At 37.3% G+C, this 21,141-nt stretch overlaps 1 protein-coding gene across 1 annotated transcript in view; it reads left to right on the top strand.

Annotated features, from left to right (window-relative positions):
- Window positions 1-21,141, top strand: part of BANK1 (B cell scaffold protein with ankyrin repeats 1) — a 302,385-nt gene that overhangs the window by 24,613 nt on the left and 256,631 nt on the right. Inside the window, exon 2 of the mRNA XM_036410473.2 lies at window positions 15,389-15,787. Within this exon, the coding sequence (XP_036266366.1) occupies window positions 15,389-15,787 (399 nt within the window). The remainder of the gene's footprint in view (window positions 1-15,388; window positions 15,788-21,141) is intronic.

Genomic DNA, 21,141 nt, shown 5'->3' with positions numbered 1-21,141 from the left:
TTCAGAAAAGAGTTTAGTATAAAATATTAGTCATGAATAAAGTAATTAAACATTTTTATTATTCTTAACTTTGGCTTTTGTAACCAGGTTAGTGCCTGAGTTCTGGGTTGTTAATTACCTAATATTACACCTGCAGCATGGGGATTAATAATACAAAAATCATTTTTTATAAAAGTTAGCATTAAATGCACTACTCAACCATGTATTTTTACTTAACCATGTATTTTACTTAACCATGTATTTCATTGTAAAATTATCTTTCCTTCAAATCACAATCTATATTACTTTTTATAATTTTGACTAACATCATAAACATAATATTCATTTTAGAAATTTTAGATACATAATTCCCAAATGTTGTGCTTTGTCTGGAAACAAGCAATTTGGCCCTTATATGACAAACAAAATCACTGGGGTAAAGTAAGGCAGATTTTGAGCAAGTTAATGATTTTAGTGAATTGAATTATTCGCATGTGTTTATTACTTTGTCAATAACATTATAAATCATTTAAATTTTTTTCTCATTAGGAAAGTTTACAGTCTTCATTTATAAAATATCAATAAAACTTGAGAGAAAAATATGGTAGCTATCATCATCAAATATGGTACTAGAATTATTTTCAGTACAAAAAAGACTACTAATTCTCAAACTTGAATGAACTTAGGAATTAGCCAGATACTTAGTTGTTACACCCAGATTTCATGATCCCCAAGGACCACCAGGGAGCCGAGTCCAATGAAATTGCAGAAAGTCTGAATTCCATGCTAGCATGGGCTCTGTCCCACTCATGCCAACAGCATGGCCGAAGAGAGGCCGAACTTCAACAGGTCAATGGGGTTTTATAGGGATGGTGATGTCACTGCTTTGGCTGACCCTGATTGGTTGGGTGAGGTCTAGGGTCCAGTTACACAAAATGGAGGATAGCTCCTCCCTTCCCCACAGTACAAAATGGAGTCAGGAGTTAGCCTCGCCCTGCTCTGCCCTTTCATTGTAGAATGATGAATTCTAGAAAATTCTAGAAAATTCTAGAAAATTCTAGAAAATTCTAGAAAATTCTAGAAAATTCTAGAAAATTCTGATTATAGAAGCACCCAAAGTGGTTCTGAAGCAAGTAGGCCCTGGGCCGCATTATGAGAAGAGAATGGAGTCACAATGGGACAATGTAGCTGTTATCAAATGCTTAACAGAGTTGAGGACTTTTCAAGAGACACGGTGTTTTTATTACTTGCCATTTTGTGAGCTCCACTAAGAAGTCAAGTTTTCCATGAGCAGAGTTTCCAGGAGGCTCCAGGGTGCCTCTGGGAGTGGTAGAAAAATACTTGCTAGGTCTGCTATTTCCCTCTGGTCAAGAATGGCTGCAGAGGACACAGACATCAGGAAGGGATGGAGTTACATACTGCTGGTATGCTCTCAACAAAAGAGTAGAAATTCATCCTTGTCTTTGCTTCAGGATGTATGTGTTTTCTAGCATATAGCCTTTTATAAAATATTTTATAATCCCTACAGTCAGATGTGAGATAAACTTCCCACAGAAAGTTTTGCTATAAGTGTGTCTTTATTCAGTTATATTCTTGTATGGTGACATCATATTCTGGACATAACAAAGCTATTGAAAGACATTAGTGTCTGAATGATAATTAAATATTTGCTAATGTAATTAGATTTCAAGATTCCATTACAGTTTGAGAACATGAACTATATTTATTGTAGCCTTGATTTATACATACTTCAGTAATAGGCATTATAAAGCATTCATTTGCACTGTTAGATCCGCTTAAAGTCCATGAAAGGAATTTAGGAAGAAAAACATAAACTATTTAGTCATGGCTCCCAACTCATGAAAAGAGGTACTTTTATTTCTCTCTCTCTCTCTCTCTCTCTCTCTCTCTCTCTCTCTCTCTCTCTCTCCCCCACTTTCTCTCTCCCCCCCCCTCTCTCTCTTTCTCTCTCTTTTTCACACCACATCTTGTGCTTTAGAAAGAAGGGTAGACATGGGGAGTGAGGGAGGACAAAGAAACTAGGGAATGCCAACACTCTTTTGTCTTGTTCAGAAGTAGGGCAGCAAAATTAGATTTGCCAGTGGAACTGAAGTTATTCTCTTTTTAATCTGATCAACTCATTATATGCTCTTGGCCATGAGGAACTTCAAGGAAGGGACTGCAGTTTTATTTCATTTTCTCAGTAATATTGCCTGCAGTATGGCTTGATACCCAAACTAGAGTTGGCAGTAGATGGTGTGAATTTATGCCCAGCTTCCTGAGTTACTATTGATATGATCTCAGCAAGTCTCTCAAACTTTTTAACTTGTGTCTTCAGTCTAAAGATTTGTTTTTGAGTTAAATTGAATTCAAACACTTTCTTAAAACTGTATCATACAGCATAAAACACACCATCATATTCATGTGAATGAACTTTCTATATTATTATTACTGATTGGACTTTCCTTTGAAATATGTCACTTCATACTTATGTGGTAAGCCACTTTTTAGTGTAAGAAAACTCAAGGGCTTGTGTTGGAAATGGGGGTAGAGATGGAAAAGAAATATCCCATTTCAATGCTTACGTTGTTAATCACATTGAGAAATAAGGCAGCAGAGAAATAAAATGTCGCCTTTTTTATTGAAGTTGGCTAATGTGGTGTATATCTTTCAGAAAATAGAGTTTGTAATGTGAAATCTTGGAATTAGACTGAGTTGCCCATTCAGACACAGAAGACCTTGGACCAAAGTAGCTTAACAAAGTAACAATAGGTAAGGATTGTGATTAGGTTGCAAGTTTATCCTGGTCTCTACTAACATCCACTGGGCCTTTTAAAGAATTTACAATTTTTAGATTAGAGATGTACTGAAATTATTAGACTAATTAATAGAGATTTATATCAAATTTTAACTATATATATTTTTAGGTTTAGGTATTATGGGAACATAAAATTTAGTAAAGCTTAAAAGAGATTTTAAATATATTATTAACTCTGTTAAGGAGTTGCCACTTGACATACCTTTTTATATTTTTATAGTTTTATTAATTTCTTATATATTTATTTGAGAATAATAAACATTGAGGTATAATCTACATAAAGTAAAATTAGATTTTTAAATTAATCTTTATTGTTGAGATTATTACAGATATCCCCCTCCCCCCCTTCATAGCTCCCTTCCACCTAGTTCTCACTTTGCCTCAAGGTCCTCACCACCCTATTTTCTGTGTTCACAGGTAATGTATATATGCATATAAGACCTTTGTCTAATCTCTTCCTACCCACACAACCCTTCCAAGAATCATCAGTCTGTTCCATTTACATGCCTCTGTTTTTATTTAATTCACCAGTTTATTCAGTTTTTATTTGTTTGATTTTCAGATTTAATTGTTGATAGATATGTATTTGTTGCCACTTTGTTGTTCATATTTTTTTATCTTTACCTTTTTCTTCTTCTTCCTCTTCTTAAAGTATACCCTTCAGCATTTCATATTATAATGATTTGGTGGTGATGAACTCTTTCAGCTTTTTCTTGTCTGTGAAGCTCTTTATCTGAACTTCAATCCTAAATGATAACTTTGTTGGGTAGAGTAATCTTGGTTGTAGGTTCTTGCAATTCATCACTTTGAATATTTCTTGCCACTCCCTTCTGGTCTGCATAGTTACTGTTGAGAAATCAGCTGACAATCATTTGGGCATTCCCTTGTATAATAGATATACTAGCTCCTTTTTTCTTACTGCTTTTAAGATTCTTTCTTTGTCTTTTGCCCTTAGCATTGAAATAGGAATTTTAGGGGTGAAATAGGCAGGTTTAGGGAATTTTTTTAAAATTAAGGGGGTCCATGGAAAAAACACAAGGCTACAGAATTATAAAAAGGTACATTTCCATAAGACAAAGGAGTTAGAAGAGGCAACAGTTACATTTCCATAAGACAAGGGAAAGGCAGAAGTTACATTTCCATAAGATAAGGAAACTGGGGATAGCCAAAAGTCTATATTTACAAAATAAAAGAGGACCTTATGTATCCCATGTGAGATTTGACCTTTGGGCTAAGGTGTTATTATAGTGACCAAAACAAAGGAGAATAGTGGTCAATCAGAGGGGCTATCCAGGCACAAAAACTGCAGCCTTTATAAACTGGAGTGAAAGGAACTTGGTGGGACTCTTTCCCCCTCCTCACATGGGAGTCTGTGCTATGAGACTCTTTCCCCCTCCACAAGTGAGAGTCTGTGCTTGTTCTTCAATAAATTTCTACCTTTGCTACACCATCTTCCATCAGTAGTTTCATTCTTAGACTCTGACAGACAAAGAATTGGAAGAAATCATCCTGCGCAGGTGTTTCAGTGCAAAAAATTCTTTATCAGCATTTTAATTATATGTGTCTTGGTATGATCCAGTTTGTGTGCCTTTAGTTTGGAGTTCTCTATTATTCTTGGTTTTGTAAGTCTATTTCTTTCACCAGGTAGGGGATGTTTTCTGTCATTATTTCTTCAAATAGATTTTCAATATCTTGCTTTCTCTCTTCTTCTGGCACTCCCATAATTTGGATGTTGGTATGCTTGAAGTTGTCCAGAGGCTCCTTACACTATCTTCATATTTTATTTTTCTTTTTGCTCTTCTGGTTGTGTGTTTTTTTTTTGCTTCCTCATATTTCGAATCATTTATTTGATTCTCAGGATCCTCTAGTTCAGTGGTCATCAACCTTTTGGACTTTATGGACACCACTTGGTAACCAATGCTCTCTAGTCTACTGTTGAATCCCTATATATTATTCTTTACTTCAGTCAGGGTATGCTTAATTTCTGACTGGTCCTTTTCGTTGTTTTTTTTTTTTGCATTCTCACTAAGATCCCTGAAATTCTCACTAAGTCCCTTGGAGGTGTCTAGAAGATTCTTGAGTAATCTTATAACTGTGGTTTTGAACTCTAAATCCAGCAGTTTTCTTTCTTTCTTTTTTTCTTCCTTTTTTTCTTTTTTTTTTTCTTCTTCATTTGTGACATGTTTCTTTGTCTCTGCATTTTGGCTGCTTCCATGTGTTTGTTTCTATGTATTGTGTAGTGTAATGTCTTCTTGAGTTGATAGAATGGACTTGTGTAGTAGGTGTTTTATAGGGCCTAGTGGCTCAGCCTCCCCAGTCACCTGAAGTAGATGCTCTTGATGCACTGCTTTGTGGACTGTGTGAACAATTTTGTTGTAGTTGAGACTTGATTGCTGTTGCTGTCCTGGGAGGAATTGATCTCCAGGCCAACTGGCTGTGAGGACCAGATGAGACTACAATGGAAGAACTGCTGTGCAGGAGACACCCTAACAGAGCAAAACTTGCTTCATTAGGGCTTTGGTGCTCACTGAATCTGCCCCTTGAGTGTGTCACTTATATGTGAAGAGTTGTAATCTGTTATGGTTTCACATTGACCACTGAGTACACTGGCTCTTGGGTATCCAGGGAGATGCAAAGTCAGCCACTGCCTGGGGCCACCCAGCAGGAGCTATAGGAAGATCTGCAGATTCCTCTTCTTTGAGTCAAGTTTGTAAGTACCCAGACAGGGCCCAGCTATAAAGCAAGGCAGGGTGAGGCTGGTGCTGGTGCTGAGTCTTGGGCCTTTTATTGATAGGTTTTGAGCTCCTGACCCAGTTGCATCTTTTTGACAGGTTTTTAGCATGAGAAAGGACAGGCATTCATATGCAAAAGCTGCTGCACAAAGCTTAGATGGGTTTATCAGTTGGGTAGGGCTGGGTCTCAGGAAGTCCCCAAGGCAGAGCAAACAGAAATGGCTGCCAGTCAGCCCTGCAAAGGGGAGGTCCCAGCATGGGAATAATGACTGCAGCCAGCAGCTCCCTCTGGAAGAAAGCCACTTCTGAGTTCCCACCCTGATGCCAGACAGCCCAGTTTCTCCTCCTACATGGTTGGTTCCCCCAGAGCCTCGCCCAGCACTAGAGGTCAGAGTGAGCAGGAGGAAGCAGGATTTTGTAAGTTCAGTTTGTGGTACAGGCCTTTTAAGAGGAGCAGCTGAGTCTCCAGCAGCCTCTGTGTCACTGAGCCTTAATCCTCACTACAGTCTGTAATTCTTACAGCTGTTTTTACAGCCTGTAATTCTTACTGCCCATAGGGACTTCTTTTCTCTGCTCTGGGACCCTTGGCTGGGTGTCTGGTGAGGACCTGGGACCCCTTAGTCTTCTGGGTGGCCTCTGCAAAGGCCATCTCCCTCCTGATTAAAAAAGTGTCACACAAAGGGTGCCAGACCAGCTCGTTCCACTCTTCTGCATCTCCTACTAGTCGCAGTGTGCTTTCTTCTTTACTTCTCTAGTTGTAGGACTTCCATTCAGCAATTCTTCTGTATTTAATTGTAATTTTAATGTGGTTGTTGGAGGCAGCAAGTACTGGCATTTGTCTATGTTGCTATCTTGGTTCTTCTCCCTAAAAGTTGATTTTTAGTATATATTTCTATGCATTTGACAAATCCATATAAGTCATGAAAATTTGGTCTAATGGTGTAATTACTGAAGAATAATATCTGTTCCATATCTTCAAGATCTCTATCTTAACTTTGCTGAATTATATGTTTTTCTTTGAAGTTAACTTTATGTTTGTGGAAAGTACTTTGCCACAGGGAAAAGTATTTCCAAGATGAATCTTCTTACTGCTATTTAAAAAAATGATCAAACCTTGATACTATTAGACCTCAGTTTTTTTTTCTTTAATATATTTTATTGATTTTACACAGAGAGGAATTGAGAGAAATAGAGAGTTAGAAACATCGATGAGAGAGAAACATCAACCAGCTGCCTTTTGCACACCTGCCACTGGGGACGTGCCCACAACCAAGTATGTGCCCTTGACCGGAATCAAACCTGGGACTCTTCAGTCCATAGGCTGACACTCTATCCACTGAGCCAAACCGGTTTCAGCTAGACCTCAGTTTTAATTCTAGAAAATACTCAGCAAGCATTTGTTGATCACCAGTGTGGCCATAGGCTTGTTATACAAGCCCAGTTACTAACAAAGAAACAAGGAAACATGAATTCAAATCTAACTTGCATTATTATAAGATACAAAGAATGTAAGGATATCATTACATAGAAGAAAGTAACTTGTAGGCTCATATTACAAAGATATGTTTTCTTAATTAGTAACCTAGTTTATATACTTTAGTTCTGAAATGTGCATATCTTTTTTCCACTCTTTCTTCTTTTAAATAATATAGATCCATAGCCCAGGCCTTTTCTTCAAAGCAAAGTGGACAATTAGAGATATTGCTCAAGGTTCTGACAACTAGGAACATTTTCTTCCACTATTCTTCTTTAGTGAGCCTGTAATGCAGGCACCATTCACTTGGGACTGGTACCAGTACATTTCAGACACATTTATATCCAATAGAGTCATGTGTACAACAGCAGTTGAAATCAACACCTGGTTATATTTATGAAAACTAATAATTGTTTTATACCAGCAAACCAATGAATTAAGCAGAGATGTGAAGAAATACCACCATTATTACATCTTTCAAATTTTTGTTGGTGGTACTAATCTTTATACTTATCCCAGTATTTGCTTTAGTTTGCAATTTTGTTGATGATGGAGGAATGGGGTTGAACAGTTCCAGAAACTTATATTTTTTCCTTCCTACCATAATATCATTCTCTGTAAATACTCAGCCATTTCCTATGTGTATATATTGCCACTACACATTCATGGCTTAAAAAATATCCACAGAATATCTCTATGAGATACATCTAGGACTTGATGTGATATACCATATTTCCATAAGTTCCCACTCTTACATGTGGGCCATGGTGGCATATTTGGTCTTCAGGAATTTGTGTCGGTGAAGATGGTAACTAATAAGAACTGGAAGATGTGAATATTCCTTTACCCCTAGTACACATAGCTGCAGGACTCTGGAGAATGCTTAGAAGAGGACACATTGTATACATGTTTAGCCCCAGAGAAGCATCCTTTCTCAAAGGGACTTGGCCTTCCCTTAGACAAAGGACTGTGAGTCTAAGACCAGATAGGAGGCTGTGAATCCCCGCCATGGTGACTTTAGTTAGTGTTTGCACTCAAATCTAAAACTGTTTTCTTTGTAAACATGAAATTAGAGCTTTGTGGGCTATACATACATTTCATTCCTAAGGACAGACCCTCAGATATATTCTTTACAACAGAGCCCTGCTGGGAAAAACACTTTGGTTAGTTGAATTGCCTCCAATGCTTAAGTATTGCCATTCATTCTTCATCAATTCAGACTTCATTATTTCCCATTGACATCAAAAGTTCAACTCAAATATCTTATTCTCATCATTGTCTCCAGGCTATGGAGGGCAGACATCACAGAGCTTCCATGATTGGATTTCTTAAAGCTTAGTGAAGGGAATGCCAGAACTCTTTGGAGCAAGGGTCAGCAACTGCAACCAATAGGCAAATCCCAGCTGGGGTGGCCTATTTGTGTACAGACTGTGTGATAAGAATAGTTTTGCATCTTTTTAAAAAAAACATATTTTATTGATTTTTTTACAGAGAGGAAGGGAGAGGGATAGAGAGCTAGAAACATTGACCAGCTGCCTCCTGCACACCCCTACTGGGGATGTGCCTGCAACCAATACATGCCCTTGACTGGAATCGAACCTGGGACCTTTCAGTCTATAGACCGATGCTCTATCCATTGAACCAAACCAGTTTTTGGCAGTTTTCACACTTTAAAGGGAAGAAGAAGAGAAAGAGGAGGAGGAAAAAGAGGAGGAAGTAGAAGGGGAGGAAGGAAGGAAGAAAAAGAGGGAAGATGTTTTATGTGCACTGCAAAACCTAAAGTATTTATTACCTAGCCCTTCATAGAAGAAGTATAGCTGTGACCCCCTTTCTCCTTGATGGCAGCCATTTATTGACTATGTAATCACATGGGCTGCAGACCAATACCTAGCCCGAGCTTAAATTATCCATTTTAATAGGTTAGTGAGGGCATCCCAGATAATTGAGATAACATTAAAACCTGAATCTTTTATGAATACAATCCTAAATTAAACCAGATTCAATCATCCGTTTTTTCTTCTTGGTCTTAAATAAATATTAAAATCCATGCCATATGTACTTTTCAGACACTTGCTAATACATAGAGGCAAAAACCTATAACAATTTCTGTGTATGAAATAGTTTCTCAAATACTTCTTTCACTTATGAGGTCTAACTCTAGGTATGGATCTTAGAGGCAATTATTGAGAGGTGTTGGCATAATCATGGGTGGGGAACTTTTTTTTTCTGCCAAGGGCCACTTGGATATTTATAACACCATTCTCAGGCCATACAAAATCATCAACTTAAAAATTAGCTTGCTTTATTTGGTCATACATTTAACTAATTCACCCCTCATGTCTTGGCAAGGCCAGATCAAATGGCTTTATGGGCCTTATATGGCCCTCCCAAGATCTGGAATTTCCCCAGTCCTGACATAGATGATAAGAAAAAAGTTGACATCACTTATAAGGCAATTGCCACAAGTGAAATTTTTGAAAACTTTTTATTTTGCTTTAGTTTGTTTTTTTTTTTTTTTTTTTTTTTTTTTTTTTAATATATATTTTATTGATTTTGTACAGAGAGGAAGGGAGAGGGATAGAGAGTTAGAAACATCGATGAGAGAGAGTCATCAATCAGCTGCCTCTTGCACACCCCCCACTGGAGATATGCCCGCAACCAAGGTACATGCCCTTGACCGGAATCAAACCCGGGTCCCTTCAGTCCCCAAGCCGACGCTCTATCCATTGAGCCAAACCGGTTTCGGCGCTTTAGTTTGTTTTTAAATGGAATGCAGGTTTCCCCAGTAAAGAAGGAGCCAAGGGCATTTGGGAGTTAAAAGTTCTCTGCCTCGCCTCGCCGGTGTGGCTGTGTTTAATCCCTCGTCAAGAGCACACGCCTGGGCTGGGGGCTGTATCCTCAGTTCGGGACATGCAGGAGGCAATTGATCAATGATTCTCTCTCATCATGGATGTTTCTATCTCTCTCTCCCTTTTCCCTTCCCTTCCTCTCTGAAATTAATAAAAAGAATTAAAAAAAAAAATCTCAGCCTATCTCTGCCCCAATCTTTTCTCTGAAGTCTTATGGTTCCAATTTGTTAAAAACAGTTGTTTTACATTAGTTTAAGAATCTCGGAGGGGTTTTATCTGCTACTGGAGTTGTAACTCTGAGTGAATATGCATGCTCTCTAGGGGAAGATTCAATCTGGTGAGATCACAGAAAATATTCAGGTCATAAGGAAATCGTTGTTGAGTGAGAAATGGAGAAATGCAAAGCCCTTTAAGAGACTGTGAGATGATCTTACTACCATATTTAATAGATTCTAACAATGTTTTTGCTTGTTTGTTTTGGCCTATTCAAATTCTCTGAAATCAAAATTCAACCTAAAACCTATAGTATATTATAGCTTATTTGATCACAGTGAGAAGGCTAAAAGGACTAATTCCAATGTAACCCTGATATTCCAGGCTAGTGACCTGAATCCAAGCCAGCAAGCTCAGTGTACATTCCTGATAACCTATAAGTAAGTCCCTCTCTCCTTCCCAGGTACTGGTTTTGCAGAACCTGTTACTATGAACAGTGCACTGCCCTGGAGGGAGGGTTATTAACGCTAACGCCAGACCATCAGATATGGCCTGGAGATCCCCCAACTTGCAAAGTCCGTGAAAAGGACCAGAAGCATAATCCATTCTTGTGGAACAAAGATTACAGGGAGGGAGATATAAAGGAAAGCCCCATGCATGTTTCTTCACTCAGATTTGGATGGTTGTTCCCTGAGTCCGCTGGTGTATTAAACAGTGTCCCTCCTTTTTTTTCTCAGAAGCGTACTCGGTTTTCTCTGGTCTTCTGCAACAACAGTATTCTTACAGTAATGGGTTGTCTTATGATCACCGTTATTTTAGATTCAATAATCTGTAGAGTAATGGCAATCAGAGCTGGGAAAAGAGATGGACATTGCAAAATTAGAATTTCACAAACGTGGTCTAAATAAGTTTGAAACATTTTAAAACCTCCTTACAGATCAACAATCTTATGTTTATAAGTTAAAATGAAATATTAACAATATGTACTAGTGATAAAAACTGATAGTGTTGGGAGTTGAACATTTGCAGTTTATATGTGAGGAGTAGAAGGTCTTAGCAAAATAAATCTGTGAAAGTTAACACTATGCTTTTTTTTAGAGAAAAAACGTATCCTCTAAGGTTGTTCTGTAAAGCATGAAAACATTTGTTTGCATCTTAAACAGAAGAAGAAAGGGGAAAGTTTTACATTTGTATAAAAATAAATTTACTGGTTGTATTTCACTGTAGCTGAAATACATAATCTTAAAATGTGTTGGTACTTTCCGGTATTTAAAAGGAAGAACTGGGTTAATTAGCATATATCTTAATTTCCCTGGAAGAAGACTGAGAAATGGAAACAAATGCAGGTATTTTATTTAGAGGTGAGCTCAGTTCTAGTGAGAAAAATGGGAAATGTGAGACAAGAAGGGGAGAAAAGCCAATAATGTATATATTAATTAGCAGAATAATATTATGAGCAGTTACAATTCAATAGCACTGGAAACCTTCTCATTACTCTCTAGAACAAACCTCAGAATTGTCCCACTGAAGATGGCAGAAGCTGAGTTATATACACATTGATTGCCATCCCTCATTGACTTAGGGGTTGCCCGTGTGTCCCCCTCCCTGCCCCCAGCCCTCTATGCACTAAATCCCCAGCACTTCTGATCTGCCAAGCAGCTCCCTCAGCTCCAGAGAAAGTCCCCAGGCAGCAAAGCAGAGGTCAGTGTGCTTAACAACTGACCTGGGAGATATGGGATGGACATCAGCAGCATCTACTACACAGATATATACAGAAAACACCTGCCACTATGAATAAGTGAAATTAACCAACTTTCCTGGAGGAGAAATATGTGTTATAATGTGTTTTACTACCTTCATCTATGGAAAATCCCTAGTTTTGTTCCCCTGTTGTAAGGGAGTACAAAGTTAGAATATAAGATCAATTCAGTTATACTTACTATATAATCTGAGTACTGATATATTTATGTGTGATTATATCAAGATTAATATGCATGTTAATCTCTACTGAGTCCATTATGGCTGCAAATCTTTTTTTTGTGTGTGTAATTTTCTGTTTGTTTTTCCTGTACTTTGGTTACCAGTTAGAAAACATATAATATTGAGCCGAAACTGGTTTAGCTCAGTGGATAGAGCGTTGGTCTGCAGACTGAAGGGTCCTAGGTTCGATTCCGGTCAAGGGCATGTACATTGGCTGCAGGCACATCCCCGGTGGGGGGTGTGCAGAAGGCAGCTGGTCGATGTCTCTCATCGATGTTTCTAGCTCTCTATCCCTCTCCCTTCCTCTCTGTGAAAAAAATCAATAAAATATTTTTTAAAAAACATATAATATTGAAAAGATACACATGTAATCTTTCTTTACTTTGCACAATCAAACATGAGTAAGATATGGGATCTTATTAAAAAAAAAAAATCTACCATTTGAAGCTATAAATACTCTGTTTCCCCCCAAATAAGACAGTGTCTTATATTAATTTTTCCTCCCAAAGTTGTGCGAGGTCTTATTTTCAGGGAATGTCTTATCTTTCCATGCACTAGGTCTTATTTTCAGAGGTGTCTTATTTTCGGGGAAACAAGGTATGTATTAAGAAGAATTTTGATTTATGATCAGTCTCATTCTTTTGGCAAAATGTAGTATAATCTCTTATTGGTGCCAAAACAATTATTAACATAAGTTATTGATACAATTTCTTTCAAGTTTAAGGATTTGTTATAATATTTTGCAAGATAAATAAGGCATCATTGTGAAATCTGAAAAAACATGTTATAGTAAATTTATAAAAATTAATATGGCTTCATTTTGTTCCTATCATTGTGTAATGTTCCCATTTACTTTATGTTGCTAAATTGGAGATTTACATTTTAAATAATTTATTTGCTGAACTTAATCACAAATTGAAGCTTTCAGGAATGAAAAGTCTGCATTTCTATATTTTAGGTTCATCATTTATTGTTTCATTTCACAGCCTATTAAAATTGGCCAACCTTAATGACAATACAGCTTCTTAAATTGGCAGAATGATGATTAACATTTTATTTAGTTTAAGTGTATAAATGGAAGTGCATTGCAAGGCCAATGTCAGTAGGCTCCTTTTGAGACTTCATAGAGAACTCTTGTTGGGTCTATAGTTCAGATGTTACTCAAAGACAAGCTTGTATTTTCTAGGATAAGGGAAAAGAATACCATGGATGTGAAAAGGCCTTGTATTGAATTTCATAGTTTGACTCAGTGCAGTTTTATATAAAAAGACTAGAAAGCAGCAGAAATACCAATTACTATCTTCATGGTTCTGACCTAACCTCCCCGAGGCTCAATGTCATTATCAGTAAATTAAGAATAATAATGCTAACTTCATGCAATTTTGTGACTATTAAATGAAGTAATGCATGTTAAATGCTTAGCAACATACCTGGTACATAGAAAGTCTTAGTAAGTAATAATTGAGAAAATTAAAGATGAAAAGACCCAAATAATTCAATCTATAGAAAAGAAAGCTTTGGCTTTAATGCTAATCATCAGGTTTTTAAAAACAAAAACAGTGATTAATGACTCAGTGTAAGTCAATACAAATGTAAAAGGAAAACTCACTTTCAACATAAGGAAAAATAGCCATAAAATATTGAGATAAAGTCATTTTCTTGGGCAGTTTCGAAAGGTAGGTTATGATTATCTCTGGAATTGATTTTTTATGGTTGTCTTTCTATGGTCGTGTGATACCCAACCACATAATGTGGCAGTGTTCATGCTATACTTTAATATACCTTCACAGTTTAGTCTATAGTTTTTTTGATTTAAATTTGAGAGTCAAGAAGGAAGTTCTATAAATTCTTCATAGATAACCGCTCTTGGAATATGTCATATAGTCTATTTTATCTTTTCCCTTGAGAGGAAATCAGATTCCCAGTAAGCTTTCACATACATTGCATATTTAGGATTCACTTATAGACTGCTTAATATTAACTAATCTAGTTCATCTTGCTTTAATAAATCTATTTGAATCTTTTAAATAATGTTACTGTGATCTTTGCTCTTTGAGGTTAAAAGTACAGACTGTGGAGTCATACTGCCTGCATTAGAATACCAATTCTAATACCAATTTCATTTTACCATCTATAAAATCAGAATCACATTATTTCCTGAATAGGATAATTTTGAGAATTAAGTGAATAACATATGTAAAATAGGAAAAGTACTAGTTTATTTTAAGTACTTGGTAATTAAAAATATTATTGGTTTAAGTTTTTCTGCAATTATTCTATAACTATACAGCAGTTACTCTGGCTAGTTATAATATAAAGAAATTCTCCTCTACTGTTCCTCAAACATAAAAATACTGAATTATGACACTCTGTCTGTGTTTGTTCAACAAGTATTTATTTAGCATTCAGGCTGGGTGAGATACTACATAGATAATAACAACTATACTGATGATTCATACACATCTACTATATGCTCATATGTTTTCTGCCAGATGTTTTTTTTCCTCATTCTATATATGTAAATATATTCTAAATTGTTGTCAAATATCTGTTCAAGAAATAGTGCTAGGAATTAATGAGTTGAAAGAGAAAGCTTCTGTCATCAGAGATAGTTTTTATATCATGAGACAATCTGGTGGCTTTGGTAACTCCAGTGTTTTTATTGGTATTAGTTCTAGGGTGGGAGATGGTTTAGGATTAGTACTTCCCCACCAGAAACTTCTATCTATTTATCAGAATCAACTTTAGAGTTTATGATATGCAATACTACCCTTTATTGGTTCTTTTTGCTATTGAATTTCTTTTAATTTTTATTTTGTTGGTTTTCTGAGCATAGAAATTCTCTAACCTGTTTTATGTACTCATCTTAACCTGGGAGAAAGATTTTTTAAGGTTCTCTAATGTAAAGTCTCTCATTTCTTCTCAGAACAATCTGATTCATTAGGTAAAAGAAAGAATGGCTCCAAGTGGTTAAATATAATAATCTAGGTAAATTTGTGGTTACTGGCAGAGCCATACCTGGTAGCCTAGAGCCTCTAATTCCACAGAATATTCTTTCTATTCTGCCAGGCCTCTCACTTCCTTTGAGCATCTTCTAGATTCACATTTGTACAGTGAATGCAGTACAGACTTACACAAAGCCTGAACTTGGTTGCATCTGAAGGATTAGTTTAATCCCATATGATTATGATGGGGATAATATGAATTATATTAGTAGTCTCTCATATAAGCAAATTAATATACTCCCTAAGGAGTACATTAAAGTGTTTGAGAAATAACAATATAACCATCTGGTAGCATTTTTAAAATAAGAAAAGTAATATATTATTCTTTTTTTTTCCAGAAAATACAAAAGACATTCTAATGATTTATGAAGAGGATGCTGAGGAATGGGCTCTGTACTTGAGGAAAGTATTTTTGCATATTGTGAAAAGGGAAGCAATCCTGTTGTATGGCTTGGAGAGTTGCTCTCTTCGGGATTTGGAATCGCTGAGTTTAAACTCTTACAAATGCAAACTTTTGATACTCTCGGATAGCCTGCTTAAAGACTTGACTCCAAAGAAATGTCAGCTCCTGGAAAAACTACTTGATTCACCAGAAAGTGTCGTTACCCTGCTGTGTGGGGTGGCAAGTTCAGATCAGCTCTACACATTGTTAAATATCCCTGGAGGCAGATGGGAGATCTCAACTGAGCAGGGGCCCGAAGACTACGTCTCTGTAATCGAGAGCATCATATTCGGAGGTAGTGCTACCCAATCTTCCTTATCTATTTGTTTTTAGTTTTGTCTATTTATTATAATTTTTTTTTTAAATCTAAATTTTTTTAAAGAATGAATATCTGGATGTTCGGATAAAAAAGAAAAAAATGAAAGTGAATTTATTTAACAGGATATTTCACTTTCCTCAAAATGCATAGAGGTTGTTAATTTTTAGCAATATTCCAATAAGTGGTTAAGGGTTGTTCTAAAATGGTTTATAAATATATTTCTTAGGGAAGATTATATAAGATTATACTGGACTGAACAAAAATGGTATGCTAAGCTGCTGAATAGCAGTTTGGTTCTGGAAGATAGATTTCTACGTAACTTGCTATGTTACCACACAGAGGCAGTCCAGTGTTTGAAGGTCTGGTTTAGAACTAACAGAGCTTTTGTTGTGTTGATAATTTATGATATCTATTACTGGCATGAAATACTGTTATTTTTGTTAACTTTAAAAACAAATTTTGTCTTAATCATATATCCATTGTGTTAAAGAGCAAAATGCAAGGGCTCCTTCATATTAATTAATTATAGTTCCATGTAACAGTCAAAACTCTGAGGCTTAGTAATGTTAAAGCTTCGCCCTCCCCATATCTTCTGCTTCAGGCTTGGTGTGGAAGGGGTGCTGTGGTCAGCCTCTTCACTGGTTTTCTCAATCTTCACTTTCCCTTTAACTCCTAGTGTTCCAGCTACAGTAAAATGGCGGGGTTCTTATTTTCCAGTGGCTATATAATATACTAGAGGTACAGTGCATGAAATTCATGCACTGGGTGGGTTTGTCCCGCAGTCCAGTCTGCACCCTCTCCAATTTGGGACATCCCTCTCACAATCTGAGACTGCTGGCTCCTAACCGCTTGCCTGCCTGCCTGACTGATCACCCCTAACTGCTTCTACCTACCAGCCTGATCACCCCCTAACCACTCCTCTGCCACTCCTGATTGCGCCCAACTGCCCTCCCCGGTAGGCCTAATCATCCTCCAACTACCCTCCCCTGGTGGCCTGGTTGCCCCTAACTGCCCTCCTCAGCTGGCCACATTGTGGTGGCCATCTTGTAAGCACATGGGGGTGGCCATCTTGTTACCACATGGAAGTGGCCATCTTGTGTGAGGGTGTGATGGTCAATTTGCATATTACATCTTTATTATATAAGATGAAGTATTGGCTCTTTTTCTTTCCTTTTAAAAAAATATATTCTATTGATTTTTTACAGAGAGGAAGGGAGAGGGATAGAGTTAGAAATATTGTTGGGAGAGAAACATCAATCAGCTGCCTCCTGCACACCTTCTACTGGGGATGTGCCTGCAACCAAAGTACATGCCCTTGACTGGAATCAAACCTGGGACCCTTGAGTTTGTAGGGCAATGCTCTATCCACTGAGCAAAACCAAACAGGGCTTGGCTCTTTTTCTTGGAGTATGTTTCTGGGTTGTTTGGTAATCCCCTCATTCAATGAGGATGCCCCACCTGCAGTTATGTAATGAGTGTTTCCTCTCTTCTAAGCATCTAGTGTGGTGGTCCACCTTATATAGATTCCAACTGTGGGTTTCCATGGCTCCCTCATGGATCTCTTCTAATAAAAGTCTCTCTGAGATATCTCTTGGCTGGTCCTTTCTCTCTCTCACCTTGTCCAGGTCCGTCTGTAAAACCATCCTTTTGTTGTTTGCCCTGATAAATTAAATTGCACAAGCAATTCATTCTCAGCACAACTACCACCATCCTGCCCTCAGAGCAACAATGAAGGCATGGCCTCTTGCCTTCAATCATTTCCAAACATGGGCCTAACATGATTCTCAGTGTTCTATACATCCAGAGAACACTTGTCAACCCACAATGGTCTGCTGGCAGCCCTTATCACTATGAGTGAGGATGGTGGTATCCCTCAGGTTTCCCTGTGGTGGATGGTGGGACTCATAGCACATTAACAACTCTCCTTAAAAAAATCCTCTTTCTATTTTCCAGCCTTCCAACTTCTTCAAATTCAATATTTTTTTAAAGCATTGTTTAAGTAATCTATGTTGCCTTAAAAGCTACCCTAAAATTTAGCAACTTAAGACAATAAGCAATAGTTCTATCACAGATTCTATGGTTGAGGAATCTGGGGCAGCTCATCTGGGAGGTACTGGATCAGTGGTTGGAGTCAAGCTGTCAAGAGCTACAATGGTTCATAAGCCTTCACTGTCTACTGGGGGAAGATTTACTTCCCAAAGGACCTTATACTGTTGGCAAGTTTGTTACTGAATTTTTAATCATCTCTTGGTTGGATAAATCCCCTCTCCTAGATTCCTGAGGAATGGCCCTTGGCAGGATTGTTTCTGAAATCTTGCATGTTCAATGTTACGCCCAGACTTCGTGATCCCCAAGGACCACCAGGGAGCCGAGTCTGATGCAATAAACAAAAGAGCCTTCACCATGCTAGCATGTGCTCCTCCCACCCACGCCGGCAGCATGGCGGAAGAGAGCGAATTTCTCCCAGTCCAGGGGTTTTGAGGGCTAGGGATAACTCCGCCCTATGGGGCGGAGTTGGGAGCTCATCCTCGCCCCGCCCTGCACTCTCATTCAAAAGTCTTTGTCCTTTGTCTTATACTTGAAGTTCAGTTTGACTGAGGACCAGTTTGCTCTTCTTTCTTCTAGCATTGTAGGATTTAGGGAGATCTTATTTGCCTGGTTAACTAAAGGATTCTTATTTGTGTTTTAAATCTAATGACTTCACTGAGATGTTATTTTAGTGAAACAAGAATTTTAGGGGTAAGATAGGACAGGTTTAGAAATATTAGAAAATTTTTGAAATTAGGGGGGCCATGGAGGAAGGCACAGGGCTGCAGAGCAGCAGGAGGTAACATTTCCATAGAATGGGAGAGCTGGAAAGGTACAACAGGTACATTTCCATTGAATGAGGGAGCGGGGAACAACAAAAGGTATATATTTACAAAATAAAGAAAAGGAAGCCCTTTATTCAGAAGGAGAGGAAGAAAGCCAGAAGGGAATAGGAAAACAATAAGGAATGAGGGGAGAGAATCTCACACTTCCCTTGTGAAGTTATACCTTTGAGTCTCAGAGTTACTATAGTAACCAGTCTAAGGGAATTGTGACCAATCAGAGGGGATATCAAGGCACCAGGATCTACAGCCTTTATAAGTCATAGGGGGAAGGAACTCAGTGGGACCCTTACCCCCTCCCCACTGGGGAATCCATTCTGTGGGACTCTTTCCCACTTCCCATGTGGGAGTCTTTACTTGTTCTTCAATAAATCTTCACCTTTGCTATACCACTTTCTGTCTGTGGATTCATTCTTTGATTCTGGTGGACAAAGAATCCAGGTTCCAGTCCAAAAATTCCTTATCATTAACACTGACTGTTCTGACCTATTTTGCTCATAGACCTGGCTATTTTTATATCAATTCCACTCCCTCCCCAAGATGTAGATTTTAGTTCAGTATCTTTAAACATGTGCACAATCTTATTATGATGATTTTCTTAAATTCAGGGATTCCTTTTATGTGTAGGTTGAATTTATTTTATTTGTGATACATTCAAACAATTCATTTTGATCCTTTATTAATATTCATTACTTAGTTTGTATTATCACATCAGTTTTTGCTGTCTTCTTATGTTTTCAGTACTTTCTTTTCCCCTTTATACTTTCCAATTTATCTCTCACTTTCATGGTGTTTTTATTATTTTCCATTATACTGTTTGGTTGAGCATTGAAAGTTTGCAATTCATCTCTTATTCTTGTCTTGCTAACGCTCCTTAACATCTTGCATTCTGCACTACATAACTGCTTCAAAGAGGTGTTGCTATTTATTACATTTTAAAAATTCATGGTGAAATGCTTGGTCACAATTTTCCATTTCTCTTATGGCTACATGTTCTTACTGGTGTGTGTCTGATGTGCCGTTGGTTTTACTTTTTTCTCTTTCTCTGGTAGAATCTTTATATAGACCCTGTGATTGCTCAGTTTTGTTTTGTTTTTGTGCCACTGAACAAAGTGAGTTTGTGTGTTTTTTTGTCTAGCCAATGGAGATAGGCAATGTGGGTTTTTGTTGTTTGTTCTGTTCCTTCTGTTTTTCTCCCCCGACAATGAAAGACTGTACTTCCCTTTTTCCATGTAAATAGATCGCTTTCTGCAAATATGTCTTTTCTGTGTAGTTCCTCATTTAACCCTACTTTCTCTGCTTTTTGGAACCAAACTGCTTTCACAGATGCTTCCACCTGAAACTGTCGCATTATGTCTACAATATAAAAATGTGTGGCCCCTACCCTTGGAGGGAGGTAGGATTGTTAGCTCTTCTTGAAACCTGCAGTTTCTAGATTAAGTCTTCCGGGTTTCTTTCCCCTGTTTTCTATTGCACATGCTTTAGCTCATTGTCACTGAGTTTGGAACCACTCCATTAATCTGGAGGTCTAGAATTTCACTCTTTTCTATCTTCAGTAAATAAGACATTTGCATACTTGTTTCTCATTCTTGATCTTGGGGATGATCTTCAGGAATAGAAAGGGGAAATGTTGACTATACAGTAAAATTTTGAAACTGGCAGTCCTCAAGTTGTTTCTTACCTCTGTTTTTTGTTTGTTTTCCTCAAATGCATTAAGTTGTTGTTTGTTTGTTTTTTGCATGTGTTTTGTTGTTGTTGAAAAGAAAAAATGTTACAACTGGAAACTGAAAATTTTCAATACAATGCACATAAAATACAAGTAACTGTTTGCTAATTCTCCCCCCCTACTCCCCCAGCCCCAAGGCAGAGGAGCACTATAAATTGGAGGCAAAATTTTAAATGTATCCACACTATCATTTATATTTCATTAAAGAGATGAGTTTTGGCCACTTAAGTTATGCTGTCACTATTACAAAAAAATATTGACCAAAAAACCTGTTGTAGTGTTTTTATTTTATGATGATTATCTTTAAGTGATTATATCAGTGGTGTTTTTGTATATCTTCAAATTATTTTCTGATTGATATTTTAATTAAAATACCCTCATGCTTTATGAAAAACTAGGATTATTTTGAAGACATCATTAGCTCTCATCTTTCCACATTCAAATTTTAGACTCTATTTCTTAGAATAACTTAGATGCACCTTCCAACTGCAAAACACAACAATGTGCATAGAAAACACATTCAGAAATGGTCAAGTTGTCTTAACTATGAGCATGCAACCAGAATGTAGACCTTTAAGCAATTTATAACCCATACATGAAATAACTTTTACATATAGGTTGAGAATCTTGACAAAATCAGTGCTAATTGCTATCATTGTGTTGGGTACATACAGTCCAGTTTTTAAAAAATGGGTGAAATGAAATGAAAATATGGAATTCAGGTTTTACTGTCC

The sequence above is a fragment of the Pipistrellus kuhlii genome, unplaced genomic scaffold (assembly GCF_014108245.1).
Source record: "Pipistrellus kuhlii isolate mPipKuh1 unplaced genomic scaffold, mPipKuh1.p scaffold_m20_p_1, whole genome shotgun sequence".
Taxonomy (NCBI): domain Eukaryota; kingdom Metazoa; phylum Chordata; class Mammalia; order Chiroptera; family Vespertilionidae; genus Pipistrellus; species Pipistrellus kuhlii.
Note: the sequence above shows the minus strand (reverse complement) of the source record. Positions and strands in the feature narration are given on the sequence as shown.